Source organism: Microcaecilia unicolor, chromosome 5 (assembly GCF_901765095.1).
Source record: "Microcaecilia unicolor chromosome 5, aMicUni1.1, whole genome shotgun sequence".
In the NCBI taxonomy this organism is placed as follows: Eukaryota; Metazoa; Chordata; class Amphibia; order Gymnophiona; family Siphonopidae; genus Microcaecilia; species Microcaecilia unicolor.
In genome coordinates, this window is record NC_044035.1 from 94,611,470 (window position 1) to 94,627,399 (window position 15,930).

Genomic DNA, 15,930 nt, shown 5'->3' on the forward strand with positions numbered 1-15,930 from the left:
TATACTCCAACTCTCCCATCTTATTTTTTAGGATTCTAACATTTGTATATAGGCAGTTCAAATTGTGTTTTTTCCTTTGATCCACAAGCTGCTTAGATGTTGAAGGGGATAATGTGCATCCTTTATCCCGCTCTCTCATTAAGCACACCTGGATTACTTTCAGCATTGTTGAAACCTCTCTACTGGGATTCCCTATATGTCCTGTTTCAATAGTATTCTTCATGGATACTCCACACCGAACCATGCGCTGCTGGGTGACTGTTGTCCTGTTCCAGGCCCCTACCTGTGCTCCCGCTGGGGGGAGCGATGGTCGTCGGGCCTCGCGGCGTCCAGGGCGGCGGAGACGGACCTCCGATGGAGCCGACGCTACCGCGGGTCGGACCGAGGCCGGCGACCCGCTGGAGCGAACGCCGGCCTCGGAGAAGGGAGCACGCCAGCCAAGATGGCGGCGCCGGCGTCGACGTCTCCATGGCCCAGAGCGGACCAGTGAGGAAGCTCCGCCTACTCGCGCCGGATTGGCGCGCCGGAACTGAGACTCCGCCTGCAGGGCAGGCCAGCCAATCCAGGTGCTCCTTGCCTGCCAGGGCCGGGTGGATTGGCTCTTCTTCCGGGGAAGGGGCGGATTGGCGGGAGATTTAAACAAAGGAACTGGAGGGTTCCATTGCTTCCGTTTCATATGTCAGAAGCCGACACAGTGGATCTTGGAGTGCTAGCTCTTCAGAGACTGTGTTCATTTTCAGTGCTAGCCGTCCTTGCTAGCTGCCTTCAGAGACTGTGTTCATCTTCAGTGCTAGCCGTCCTTGCTAGCTGTCTTCAGAGACTGTGTCCTTCTTCAGTGCTAGCCGTCCTTGCTAGCTGCCTTCAGAGACTGTGTTCATCTTCAGTGCTAGCCGTCCTTGCTAGCTGCCTTCAGAGACTGTGTTCATCTTCAGTGCTAGCCGTCCTTGCTAGCTGCCTTCAGAGACTGTGTTCATCTTCAGTGCTAGCCGTCCTTGCTAGCTGTCTTCAGCGCTAGCCGTCCTTGCTAGCTGCCTTCAGAGACTGTGTTCATCTTCAGTGCTAGCCGTCCTTGCTAGCTGCCTTCAGAGGCTGTGTTCATCTTCAGTGCTAGCCGTCCTTGCTAGCTGTCTTCAGTGACTGTGTCCCTCTTCAGTGCTAGCCGTCCTTGCTAGCTGTCTTCAGAGACTGTGTTCCTCTTCAGTGCTAGCCGTCCTTGCTAGCTGTCTTCAGAGACTGTGTTCCTCTTCAGTGCTAGCCGTCCTTGCTAGCTGTCTTCAGAGACTGTGTCCCTCTTCAGTGCAAGCCGTCCTTGCTAGCTGCTCTTCAGAGACGGTGTTGCTGACTACCAGCCAGGCCAGCCGTCACCCCGCGGTTCCAGCAGTCCTGCTGGCCGCCTGCAGCTGGGGGCTCAACCCTTGGTGAACGGCGGTCGCCGCGGGTGAAGATTCGGGGTGCACGGCTGTCCTCTGAGGTCTTGCGGGGCCTCAGGGAACCTAAGGGCTCACCCATAGCAGAAACAGGACAACTGTGGACTCCCCACCCATTCTAGTTTTAAAGCTGCTCTATCTCCTTTTTAAAAGTTAGCGCCGGCAGCCTGGTCCCATCCCGGTTAAGGTGGAGCCCATCCTTTCGGAACAGTCTCCTCCATTCCCAGAATGTCACCCAGTTCCTAAGAAATCTAAATCCCTCATCCCTTAACCATCATCTCAACCACGCACTGAGACTTCAAAGCTCTGCCTGCCTTTTGGGTCCTGTACATGGAACGGGGAGCATCTCTGAAAATGCTACCCTAGAGGATCTGGACTTAGGCCTGCTACCTAAGAGCCTAAATCTGGTTTTTAGAACCTCTCTCCCACATTTTCCTATGTCATTGGTACCCATATGTACCAAGACAGCCGGCTCCTCCCCAGCACTACCTAAGATCCTGTCTAGATGATGCATGAGGTCCGCCACCTTCATACCAGGCGATCCTCATGTCCACCAGTCACTCAGCTATCTACATGCCTAATGATCGAATCATCAACTACAACAGCTGTCCTAACCCTTCCCGCCTGGGCAGAAGTTCTTGGCGACATATCCTCAGTGTGAGAGGTAGTACACCCCCTGGTGGGCAGGTCCTGGCTACAGGAGTACTTCCTACTTCACAAAGGTGATGCCCTCCATCTAGGAGACCTCCCTCCTCCAAGGCATCACAGAGGATGCCAGACTGTAGGTGAGACTTCTCTACAGCGTCCCTGTATGTCTCATCTATGTACCACTGTCTCTCTCAGCTCCTCCAAGTCTGCTACTCTAGCCTCAAGAGAACAGACCTGTTCCTTGAGAGCTAGGTGCTCTTTGCATCAGGCACACACTTATAACCTCTCACTAACTTGGGAGATAATCATACATGTAACACTCAATGCAAAAGACTGGATAGCACCCCTCTCGCTGATGGACTGCTGTCTCCATCTTAGTATTTTTGAGTTTTTCAATAATTTAAAACTTGCTACGGTATTAAGGATATTAGTTTAATATTTAAAAAGTCTTTAGCTTATATAGTGGAGGAGTGGCCTAGTGGTTAGGGTGGTGGACTTTGGTCCTGGGGAACTGAGGAACTGAGTTCAATTCCCACTTCAGGCACAGGCAGCTCCTTGTGACTCTGGGCAAGTCACTTAACCCTCCATTGCCTGCCGCATTGAGCCTGCCATGAGTGGGGAAGCGCGGGGTACAAATGTAACAAAAATAAATAAATAAATAAAAAATATGGTACAATATGCAGTTTATTTAGTGTTTTCTTCTTAGAAAGTAATGAAATGTAATCAACACTCTGTAAGAGCACTCTTCCCTTGTTATCGTAATTAGAATAACTGACTACAAATTAAGAGTTGTGCTAGGGGTGGGCAGGTGGGATTGAAGACTAAACTGGGCCCTTCTGGACTGCAGATTAAACTAGGCCCTGCTGTGCCTGCTAGAGGCTCTCTGTTAATGCTGTAGTACAAAGTTCAAGTTTTAAAACTAGGGGGGAAAGAGAATGGAGACTAGTTGATAAAGTTTGCTTTTTTATATTTTTATTCCACCTATCAATAACCTACAATTCCTCCTTTAAACTCCAATCTTTAAGTTCCCAAAGCACAAAGCAAAATAATGTTCACTTACCATAGAAACGTCCTCTTCTCTCAGAACTTCTCAGAAAGAAAGTTAAGTGGGACCTTTCCACTTTATATAGTTTTGAATCTCAGGGGACTACTTCAAACAGACACTTTCAAGCTAACTCAGTATCAGATTGCCCTTAATAACCTTTGCAAATATTCTACTTCCTCATACCTTAATTAACACCTAATTCAGGTCAGTAGCAGTGCTACCTCTCCAGCAGCCAAAGAACAGAAAATAACTGTGTCAATCTTTGATAGTGTGTACTTCATGTGGGTGGAGCATAGGTTGGATGCACAATTACATGTGTAAATTATAGAATATTATGATTTAGATGTGTTCTGTCATAATCTAGGTGTAAGCATTTACATCAGCTCTATAGACTAAGTGGTTGCACCTACAATATAGGCACATTATAGAATCAGAGTGTTGACAGGTCAAACAAAGAAAAGTGGAATACCTAAAATAGGCACACCTTTATTGAATTTCCCTGTAGGAAGGAAATTTATAAAGGGGCACCTAGATTTAGACGCCAAATCTATAAACAAATACTTGGTCAATATTCATCCTGTGGCAGTCAGCGTTTCTTTAAATGCTGACTGCCATGGTTAGAATCAACCCCAGATATTCAATGCCAAGCCACATTTGGGTACCAGCACTAATACCCAGGGCTAAATGCTAAAGTGCTGGCCACTGGAGCTTATGTGGGTGTCGGCTGAAATTCAGCTATGTCTGGATAAAGACACTTATGTGGACCCCGACTGAATATTATCCAGGACAAGCAGGAGCTCTGATTGCCCTCTCCCTCCCCATTCATAAAACAAGTCAAGCCCTGGTCCAAGCCTCCACCCTCCCACTCCTGAAGGCCACCGTAGTCCTACATGGAATCTCACTAGTGGTCTATGGGGGGGGGGGGTAGAAAAGGTAGGAGCGATACCCACTCACTCCTGATTGTTGTGGGTCCAGTCTCAAAATGGCAACCACAACCCCTAGACACAATTTCATGGCAGGGGAGCCACTACCCAGAAGTTAACCAAGCATTGTCAATATTCAGTCCAGTGTCCAATTAACTTGGCAGAAAAAATTAAAACTGTTTTTTTTGCTGTTCTAAACTTTAGCTGCTTAACCAGTTAGCTAATCCAAATATCACTGCTATCTGGTTAAGTACCAGCTCCTCCCTGTCCCTGACCATGGACTGTGATATTCAGTGGCACTCTCCGGTTAAGCACTTAGGTGGCCACAGGCGATTTAACCAGGCAGGAGCTTTTCCCGCTCAATTAAATTGCAATGAATATCAAGTGGATGTGTTTAGGTGTGAGCACTTATGCTAGCTATAGAGCTGGTGTAAAGGGTCATGCCTAGATTTGGGAAATCCACGCATAAGTTACAGTATTCCATAAGTTAGGTGTGCAAATGTATGCCCTGCTCAGACTCCACCCATGTAAATGCTTGCCTGCAAAGTACATGCCATCAAATGTGTCTACTTAGAGAATAGCAAAACTGGATTGTCATTTATGAGTGTATGTATTTAGATATATATATATATATATATATATATATATATATATATATATATATATATATATATGTGTGTGTGAATATATACACTAGAATAATGGTATTTACATGTGAACATGCTGCCAAACTTAGGCAGTTCCTTATAGAATTTCTGCCCTGATGTCCACCACAAAACTACAGTAAAAATGCAATTTGTAACCCATTCTAATATGATTGTGTGTTTACAGTAATTCCAGAAGAGCATATTAAGGAAATAATATAAACCCACAAATGGGGTGAGTCCTTCTGAATTACTGACTAGAGCACAGTGTTCTTTTAACAGAGCTTATAAAATATAAATTCAGGACATAGTATATTCTCAAATGCAATATAAATGTCAGATATTTTAAAAAATGTTCTTACATCATGAACTGTTGAGTGCTTGGTGGGGAGGGTGCCGATTCAGGATCCAAATTAAATCTCTGGCTTTGACTAAAGATAGAACAGCGTGGTGACAGGAGGGGGTTGTCTCCATCAGTGATATGATAAAGCAACCTGCTGGTCTCCAGGGAATGATGATCGTGAGGTTCATTGTCTGTGTTACTTTGCCAGTCTTTCTGGGCTAATGCAGGATCTAGGATTGCAAGACAAATATGACAATTCAGGTCAGTTAACATTCTACATTCGTTTGCCTAAACCAAAAAAAAAAAAGTCTTAGATCTAAATATATAAAATGATGCAGTAAGGGAGATTTTAGGAAAATCAGCCCAAGACAGGCACCTCTGAGGATGCAGGAGTTAGGGAAGAGCCCTCTAAGGATGTGTAGTGCATGAACAAAGGGGTACAACCTCTATCCTCCCTGTAGCCTGTGAGCCCATATCCCAACTACCCACTCAAAAAGCAGGTACAGCCTATTTTTGTCCAAAATGGGTCTACCACAACCTGATTGGCCCACTGGGAGATGTCTACTTCACCCCTCTGTCATAAGAAGTAAAACATTTGGCCAAGCTAAAAAAAAAAAGTTTGGACTCTAGATAGAACATTGTAGTAGCAATTGTAAGACTGGGGTATAAAACTGAACTGGACTGACAAAGTAACTGAACTTCAAGAGTAATGTATTTCTCCCCCTCTTTATTTATCAAGCAAAACATACAGAGAATTTAAGAAAAGTAACATGGTGTGGTAGCCATCTACTTAAGAGTGAAACAAAACAGAGAAAAGAAAATAAGATGATACCTTTTTTATTGACTAATTTAAAAAATGTTCTGATTAGCTTTCAAAGGTAACCCTTCTTCTTCAGATCAGAAATAAGCAAATGTTGACAAATATCAAAATATATATGTGAAACACAAAAGCAATCAAATGACAGTCTCATAGGAACAGGGTGAGGTGGGTTAGGTGAGAAATAGGGAGAGCTCTCCCTGTTTCTCACCTATCCCACCCCACCCTCTTAATTCATACAATTGTATGCCAGATTCAGTTTTCATATCCTATACAACTGTTACAATGCATGCTGTAGGTTTAGACAATTTCATGACCAGCTCAGAGGTGGATATGAATACAACAACTGTCCCCATTTTTTCACAGTTTGCTTATCCTTAGCTCTGCTCATACTCAGAGCAGTTTTATCAAGGCACTGCTTGTAACATCTTCTGGCTACAAGATGAGCTTGTTTGTCTAGCATATCCTTGACAATTTTACTATGTCCTTTAGGACTCTTGTCTGGTGAAACTCCAAGTCCTATTAGGTTTGTTTTTCCTACATTTGTTCATCCAATATTTGTTTACTTTAACAGAATTCTGTTATTCAGTTTACTCATTTTTATTTGATGTGCAGTCCGTTCTATACAATATTGTATGGTTTCCTTATATACATTATATTTTTAATATGTATTATATGTTATCACATTTAGAATGTACAGTTAATGTCTTGTGAGTTATCATGTTTGAAGTTAGTGATTTTTATTTTATTTTTATGTTATTAAACTTTTACTGTATTTATACTTGTAATGTATCATACACATGATTTTTTATCTGTATTATATCTTTTCATGTTTTCACAGTATTGATTGTAGTTGACCTGAGACAGGCGGACATTCCCACCAAATTACAGACCCGTGTTGGGTCTTTTCTTGTGCCTTAAACACTTTTGATGATACTCCCCGTGTGGAAGTCAGTGCATTATCCTCTACTTCTTTGGTTTCTTTGGACTCTAGTAGAGGTTACATTCCGGTTCTCCTTTGGACTTTTGGTTTTTGTGCTAGGATTAAGCATGAGCTTCCAACCGTGGGAGAATGTACTCAACATCTCAGCTGAACAACTACGACATTTAATGGAATATGAAGTGCCACAATCCATGTCTTTGTTAGACTGAGGTCACATCTATCAAAAAAGCCATTGTACATAAGAACAATATTTTAAAGAACTTATTAATTGTTGCAAAGCTAAGATGATACCAAGAGGATTAAGAATAATTAAGGCACATACTATGTTCTTAAATAATCAAATATTTAAATGGACTGCAATTTTAAATAAGTGTTCTTTGGTATTACTAGCAGAAACTGCTAAACAAAGAAGTGAGCAACTTAAGCCTAAAATAAAGGAGAAATTATGTACACTAAAAGATACTGACAGATACTATGATGCAATTATGGTAAATGTTAAGATGCATTGATAATTTCAGATATGACATTGACATTAAAGACAGCAAATTTAAGAGACGAGCTGGACTACAAAAAAGGTACGATCTACCCACACTGTGTAGCTAGACCATACACAAAACATAAAACATAGTAAGTTACTACACAGCATCTCACACTAAAAAAGTATCTGCAAATGGTGAGGCATCAACTTCTGTCCTGTTCCGGTAATTGGTGAGCCCTTAGGTTCCCTGAGGCCTGGTGAGACCTCAGTTGACCGCGGCGCACCCCGAATCTTCACCCGCGGCGACCGCCGTTCACCGAGGGTTGAGCCCCCAGCTGCAGGCGGCCAGCAGGACTGCTGGAACCGTGGGGTGACGGCCGGCCTGGCTGGTAGTCAGCAACACAGTCTCTGAAGGGCAGCTAGCAAGGACGGCTAGCACTGAAGAGGAACACAATCCCTGAAGGTGGCTAGCAAGGACGGCTAGCTGGAAGAGGAACACAGTCTCTGAAGGTGGCTAGCAAGGACGGCTAGCTGGAAGAGGAACACAGTCTCTGAAGGTGGCTAGCAAGGGCGGCTAGCTGGAAGAGGAACACAGTCTCTGAAGGTGGCTAGCAAGGACGGCTAGCTTGAAGAGGAACACAGTCTCTGAAGGTGGCTAGCAAGGACGGCTAGCTGGAAGAGGAACACAGTCTCTGAAGGTGGCTAGCAAGGGCGGCTAGCTGGAAGAGGAACACAGTCTCTGAAGGTGGCTAGCAAGGACGGCTAGCTGGAAGAGGAACACAGTCTCTAAAGGTGGCTAGCAAGGACGGCTAGCTTGAAGAGGAACACAGTCTCTGAAGGTGGCTAGCAAGGACGGCTAGCTGGAAGAGGAACACAGTCTCTGAAGGTGGCTAGCAAGGACGGCTAGCTTGAAGAGGAACACAGTCTCTGAAGGTGGCTAGCAAGGACGGCTAGCTTGAAGAGGAACACAGTCTCTGAAGGTGGCTAGCAAGGACGGCTAGCTGGAAGAGGAACACAGTCTCTGAAGGTGGCTAGCAAGGGCGGCTAGCTGGAAGAGGAACACAGTCTCTGAAGGTGGCTAGCAAGGACGGCTAGCTGGAAGAGGAACACAGTCTCTAAAGGTGGCTAGCAAGGACGGCTAGCTTGAAGAGGAACACAGTCTCTGAAGGTGGCTAGCAAGGACGGCTAGCTGGAAGAGGAACACAGTCTCTGAAGGTGGCTAGCAAGGACGGCTAGCTTGAAGAGGAACACAGTCTCTGAAGGTGGCTAGCAAGGACGGCTAGCTGGAAGAGGAACACAGTCTCTGAAGGTGGCTAGCAAGGACGGCTAGCTGGAAGAGGAACACAGTCTCTGAAGGTGGCTAGCAAGGACGGCTAGCTTGAAGAGGAACACAGTCTCTGAAGGTCAACACTTCCTGATCCACTGCGTCGGCTTCTGACATTCGAAACGGAAGCACTGGGCTCTTCCCGTTCCATTGCTTAAATCTCCCGCCAGTCCATCCCCTCTCAACAGCTGGAGCCAATTCCCCCGGCCTAGGCAGGCAAGGGACGCCTGGATTGGCCAGCCTGCCTGGCAGGCGGAGTCTCCCCATCAAGGCGCCAATCCGGCGCGAGTAGGCGGAGCTGGCTCGCCGGTCCACCCCAGAGCAGGGAGACGACGACGCCGGCGCCGCCATCTTGGCCGGCGTATCCCCCTCTCCGAGGCCTGCGCTCGCTCCAGCGGATCGCCGGCCTCGGACCGACCCGCGGCAGCGCCGGCCCCGTCGGCGGCCCATCCCCGCCGCGCTGGCTCCCGCGGGCTCCGTTGACCCTCGCTCCCCGCTGCGGGAGCCCAGGTAGGGGCCCGGAACGGGACAATTTCCACTCAAAGAGAGGTTTCATCTCATCCTGATGAAAGCGAATTAGAAGTGACTCTGCAGAATCACATAATTCACCACTCACCAGCCCAGCCTCTCCAACTGTAGCAGGACCATCACATGTTTTTTAGACCAGATTTGGGACAAGAATCCACCAGACAAAGAATGGAGACAAGAACGTCCCCCTTTGAGATGTTACCCACAGATATTCCCTTCCAGAGGGAGATGAAGAGGCAGTTCCAGGTATCCACAGAACAGATTCTACCAACACAACCCATGCCAGTACCAGCGGAAAGACAGATGGAAATAGATATTCCTGCTTTCAGTTTATCAAGTATTACCCTCACAGATATACAAACGTCCAAGTTTTATTTTAAAGAAAAGTCTTTCATTTGTACTGACAACCAGATACAATACATTCCAGACAAGGGTAGATTTGTTTAAATTCACAAGAAAATTAAAACTCATTCAAGCACTTTCAAATAGCACAACATTTCACATTGATCTGTTCATAGTTAAGAAACCCTCTACATGGATACCACTGGGTCTTATAGAACCTACTATACAGACTTTTAGTCTATGTGTTCTCCAAGAAGTGGATCTTTTAGAAAAGAACAAACGTTATTATAATCTTTCCAAGCAGATGCAGTAAAGTCTTTATCTACTGATCATTCCATTGTCATCCAGCTGGCAGACAGAGAAGGGGGCATAGTTATAGTTAACAGAGGACTACATTACAGAAATTCACAGGCAACTGGAAGATAGACAATACTATATTTCTCTCAATTCAGATCCCACACCAGATCTACAAAAAGATATAGAAGCAGCCATTCAGCTAGCCTCCAGTAGAGGTTTCCTTACAACCAAGGAGAAAGACTTTTACTGTCAAACATCTGGTTATACCAACTATATACGCATTACTCGAAATTCACATGTCCTCCACATATCCACCAGGAAGGCTGATTGTGTCAGATAAAGGCTCAGTATTGGAACCATTATCTGTATTTGAAGATCACTTCTTGCGACATTTGTTTCAAAGATCAAGTCCTTCAGAGACTCGGGACACACGACAAACTTATTGAACAATTTTGATGGAGATCTTTCTAAGGTCATTTTGGTAACCTTGGATATTGCTAGCCTGTAAACCAATATACCACAGCTGGAAGCACTCTGTATTATTGAATCCTTTCTACAGGGTTGAACTACAGATCGTCAAATTCCCAACTGGTTCATCTTGGCAATGGCAACAATAACATTAGCCAAAACTACTTCTGTTTTCTCAACCGATTCTAATCGCAAGAACTGTGGCACAGCCATGGGAGCTGCAATGGCCCCAGGAACAGATAATCTCTATGTAGCCCATTTTGAAAGACGATGCCTGGAAGATCATCCGTACACATCCAACATGATTCTATAAGCAGTACATAGATGACATCTTCATTCTCTGGTGTGGTGACAGCATAAGTCTAGAGACATTTTTCACATGGTTAAATCAGTGAAATCCACACCTTTCTTTCAAGTTACAATATGACTGACATGAAATTAATTTCTTAGATTTGATAATTCACAAGAATGAATATGGTTTCAGCATATTATACAGAAAACCTACAGACAAGAATGCTTTTTTTAATACTTTTCTAGTTTCCACAACTCCTCTTTGAGCAGGGACTGTCTTTCTTCTATGTTTGTGCAGCGCTGCGTATGCCTTGCAGCGCTATAGAAATGCTAAATAGTAGTAGTAGTAACTCCTCATTGAAATGTAATCTACCATACTGTGAATTTCTCTGTATCAAAAAGCAAAGATTTTGAACAATTATCATGAAAGACAGGTTTTATAGAAGAGGATATCTATCCAAGTGTATAGAAGAGGGATACACTAAGGCAAGCACAAAACCATGCATTGAACTGCTTATGACATAAGCCTGTCCCAATATCATATGTACTCTCAAATATTCACATATAGCAGCTAAGATCCAGAAGATCATCAAAAAGAACTGGTACATCCTGGAGAGCAATGATTGTTTTAAGAACGAAAACCTTGTGATAGCCTACACCAGAGGAAGAAATTTAAAGGAACATTTATAGGCAGTTTACTCATAACCAGTTAAAGTATTCCTCCCAATATTGTTTGCTATTGTTTTGGGTGAACTAAAATGTAGGCAAGCTCCGCCTACTGGCTTCAGCCCACATAATGGACTAGATAGGAAATGGCATGAGCCTGTCTCAATCTAACCCCACTCTTTCCTACCTGCTACCTGCCCAATCATACTGCCACTTTTTTAAAATGGCTGCCGAGACTTCGGCTTGAAGTCTCAGTGGCCATTTTGAAGAGGAGGCCCATATCAGGCAGAGCTGGTCAAGGCAGGCTCAGGGGCAGAGCTGGGTGCCCAGATATTTATCCCCATTATTGCAGGGATAAAGTAATGGTGGACCTCACTCCCATGGCACAACCATGTAAAGTCTTATCATTACTACGATAGTACCATATAATCATTACTGTGGTAATGGGAAATTTTTTTGTAATTACCGTGTCACTTTACTGGCAATGAATTCCAGGGTTTAACTATATGTGAGTGAAGAAATATTTTCTCAGATTTGTTTTAAATTTACTATTTAGTAGCTTAATTGCATGCCTCCTAGTCTTTGTACTTTGGAAAATAGTAAATGAGCGATTCACGTCTACCCATTCCACTCCACTCAGTGTTTTATAGATCTCTATCATATCCTCCCTCAGTTATCTCTTGTCCTGGCTGAAGAGCCCTAGCCTTTTCTCCTAGGAAATTGTCCTATCCCCTTTCGTTTGCTACCCTTCTCTGTTCCTTTTCTAATTCCACTATATATTTGAGAAACAGTGACCAGAATTGCACACAATATTCAAGGTGTGGTCACAACAGAGTGATACAAAAAGGTATTATAATATTCTCTGTTTTGTTTTCCGTTCCTTTTCTAATAATTCCTAACATTCTATTTGCATTTTTACCTACTGCTTGCACATTGTGCAGAGGGTTAAAACGTGTCGACACCTAGATCCTTTTCCAGGGCAGTGACTCCTAATATGGAACCTTGCATCATGTAGCTATATAGTTTGGGTTCCTCTTTCCTACATTCATCACTCTGCATTTTCTCACATTCAAGATCATCTTCCATTTGGATGCCCAGTCTTATAAAGTCCTCTTGCAATTTAACAACTTTGCATAACTGTCATTGGCAAAGTTTGATCAATATTTTACCAGTCTTTCCTTTTATTATACATTTTTCAACAGATAATTCTAAACTATCATATCAGCTTACCTGTGATGGAGCTCAACTCTAACTAGGACAACTTGCAAGAACGCCAGCACATGTGCTGTAGGCTTATAGCTAAGTGGAACTGTTTATAAGTTTGACTGCCCAGTATTGAAGTAAGAGCTGGTTTGTGGACCATGAGAAGCATGACGTGGAGGGGCATAATCGAACGGCGCCGGCGAAATACATGACCGGTGATGTATTTTGGCGGCGCTGCAAACAGCTGGCCAAACCCATATTTTCAAAAAAGATGGCCGGCCATCTTTTGTTTCGACAATACGGTTCCGGCCAGCCAAATGCCTTGGATTTGGCTGGGGTCTGAGATGGCCGGCTTCGTTTTTTAGCGATAATGGAAAGTTATGTCGGCCATCTCAAACCCCGGCCAAATCCAAGGCATTTGGCCATGGGAGGAGCCAGCATTTTTAGTGCACTGGCCCCCCTGACATGCCAGGACACCAACCAGCCACCCTAGGGGTCACTGCGCTGGACTTCAGAAAAGCTCCCTCGTGCATAGCTCCCTTACTTTGGGAGCTGAGCATCCCAACCCTCCCCCCAAACCCATTACCCACAAATGTAACTTTGGCACACCAGTTCACACCTGAAGACTAATCTCTCTGGAAAAAGTCCTTTCTTGAAATAAGCACGTTTACTCACAGTTAACTGCAGATCAGAGGTTGTGCCCCACTGGCAAAGAGTCCCCTGGTACTAAGATTAGCAGTAGGTCAGAGCTGACACAATGGTGTACAATGCCCTCTTTCAGCACCATTCAAGGTAAGAACTACGTTCTCTAACGTGGGTAACACAGGAAAGGGAACTAAAACTGGCTTACAAAAATGGCCACTACCACATGGACTACAACAGGAAACAAAACAGGGCACACTCTGACCTGGTTGGCAGGGGGGAAAAGCACCATGGGAGTAGAGCCCAGTACCCTACACCCACCACAATGCATTGCTAATGTGACTCTGCAGGGCACCTAACAGAAAAGGTGTCACACTCACCCGAGAGCCACATCGCAAACAGGGAAAGGCTGTCGGAGGATACAACACATTCTGCTGTCATGGAGGTGGGTACGGCATTTGAGGCTGGCATACAGGCTGGCAAAAAAGGTTTTTAGTTTTATTTTTTTAGTTTGGAAGGGGGTTGATGACCACTGGGGGAGTATGGGGAGGTCATCATGGTGAGTTGGGGCACCTTTTTGAGGCTTGGTTGTGAAAATAAAAGGGCCAAGTAAAGCCGGTGAAATACTGCTTAACGCCGCTTTTTTTTTCCATTATCGGTGAAAGCCGGCCATCTGGTAGCCACGCCCATGCCCGCCCATGCCCCGCCTTTGCTAATCTACCGACACGCCCCCTTGAACTTTCGCCGGTGAAGCGACGGGTAAGCGGCGATGCTGTCAAAAAAAGCAGCTTTCCATTATACCGATTTCGCCGCTTTTCCGAAATCGCCGGCCATCTCCCGATTTATGTCAGGAAATGGCCGGCGATCACTTTCTAAAATAAGCTGGATAGCCTGCAGCACATGCGCCAGTGTTCTTGCAAGGTGTCTTGGTTGGAGTTGGGCTCCATCACAGGTCAGCTGATATGGTAGTTTAGAATTATCTTTTGAAAAATGTATAATTTAAAAGGAAAGATTGGTAAAATAGTGAACTTAGAGATTACATTTGTTGTTTTGGTTTATTTTATGATTTAGTTAAGTTCGCCTGAGGATGCCTCTCTATAGCAAAGCATGGACCATGTTGAGAACACAATTATTATTGAGTTATAATGATATTATTCATGATGGATTGTGGGAATTTTAATTACATAAAGGCGTTACACTAAAGTAAACATTGAGCTGGAGCAACATACCACAGCACCAGGAAAAAAATCACAACCAAAGCTAAGTGGAACTGTTTATAATTTTGACTGCCCAATATTGAAGTAAGAATTGGCTTGTGGGCCATAAGAAGCATGACATATAATGAGTTGTGGTAGGTAGGGATGGACAGTGGTGCTATGATGGGGGCATGGTTGTATTACATATGAAATGACTCCAGTCAGAGTAATGCACCATAAACTGAGCACTTATCACAATATTTATTATATATTTAGTTTTTGAATTGCTAAGTGATGCAATATATAAAGATTTGAGGTTTCTGAATATTTCATTTCATAGAAGATAATAGAAACCGTCCCCGGAGATGGGCGCCCCCGTTCGATTATGCCCCTCCACGGCCCCTGAGCTTCACCATCAAGACTTTTTTTTTTAATCAGGCCAGGATGTTATAAATAAAATGAGAGATTAGGAAATGATGAAAATGATCAGCAATTCTGAAGCTAGATTTTTAATATAGTTTTCCAGCCCTTTGACTAATGAAACATATATAAAGGTTTAGGCTTAGGCTACCAAATTATTGTAACTCAGGGCCATAGCGAGCTATGTGCAGGCAGTAGGCACAAGGGAGGCAGGGGTGCTACAACTGCACCCTGTCCATTGCCTCCCTTGCTTGGCCATGACACAGTGGGTGGAATGGAAACATGGGGGGGGGGGGGGGGGGGGTCAGTTGCCACATTTCTGACTCAGAACACTCTGGTTGTAACCCTCTCTGTAATGGCCTGCCTCAGAAATCCCTTAAGAAACTTCAACTCATTCAATCAACTGCTGTGACATTACTTCACAATGCTCACTATACTGATCACGTCACTCTATTACTTCTGATCACGTCACTCTATTACTCACTTCTGATCATTGGCTGTAATTTAAAGCCCTCACACTTGTTTTCAAAAGTCCAATGCCTGTCTCCAACTTTTTCTATTAATCTTTTATAACCCAACATGTTCACGTCACAGTTCTCAATCTTCACTCCTCGCTCTCCCCCTATGCATTTCTGACAACATTTCTCAGGACCCAGCTTTCAGCTAACTAGGACTACATTTATGGAACTCCCTCCAAATTCACATTTGTACAGAACCATCATTTAAAAATTCAGATAAAGCCTGGCTGTTTTAAATTGTCCTATCACTAACTTTCCCATTCATATTCCCCCGAGCTCCACTACTCCCTATCCAGCTCTTTTTTTGTTTTTTTACCTATATGCATTTCCTTTCTCTGTTCTACTATCATTATTATTATAAATTTGTTTTCCTGCCTTTTATTAGCATATGTCTACTTTTGTAAAGCACGTAGGGCACTTTTGAGCATTCAACAGTATATCAAGCCTTCTCAAATAAATAAGATGATCTACAGAATCACTATACAAAAATAAAATAAAATAGAAAGACAAGAATTGTTAGAGACCCCAAAGAGTACAGTGGGCTCAGCTGTGGAAAAATTTGCCCTGAAGTTTTTAAAAGCTACTTTTGAGAAATATAATATTTGTAATTCGGTTGACACAGAAAGAACACACACCACCATATCCAGTACATCTGCTGGCGACTCTACTGAGAACAACAGATTGTCTTAAAAACTATACTGCAGATACAGTGGTGGAAATAAGTATTTGATCCCTTGCTGATTTTGTAAGTTTGCCCACTGACAAAG

The 15,930-nt window shown here is 44.0% G+C and overlaps 1 protein-coding gene across 1 annotated transcript in view; it reads right to left on the bottom strand.

Moving 5' to 3' along the window:
* FAM13C (family with sequence similarity 13 member C) overlaps positions 1–15,930 on the bottom strand; it is a 342,788-nt gene that overhangs the window by 136,260 nt on the left and 190,598 nt on the right. The window contains exon 6 of the mRNA XM_030204830.1: positions 5,050–5,260. Within this exon, the coding sequence (XP_030060690.1) occupies positions 5,050–5,260 (211 nt within the window). The remainder of the gene's footprint in view (positions 1–5,049; positions 5,261–15,930) is intronic.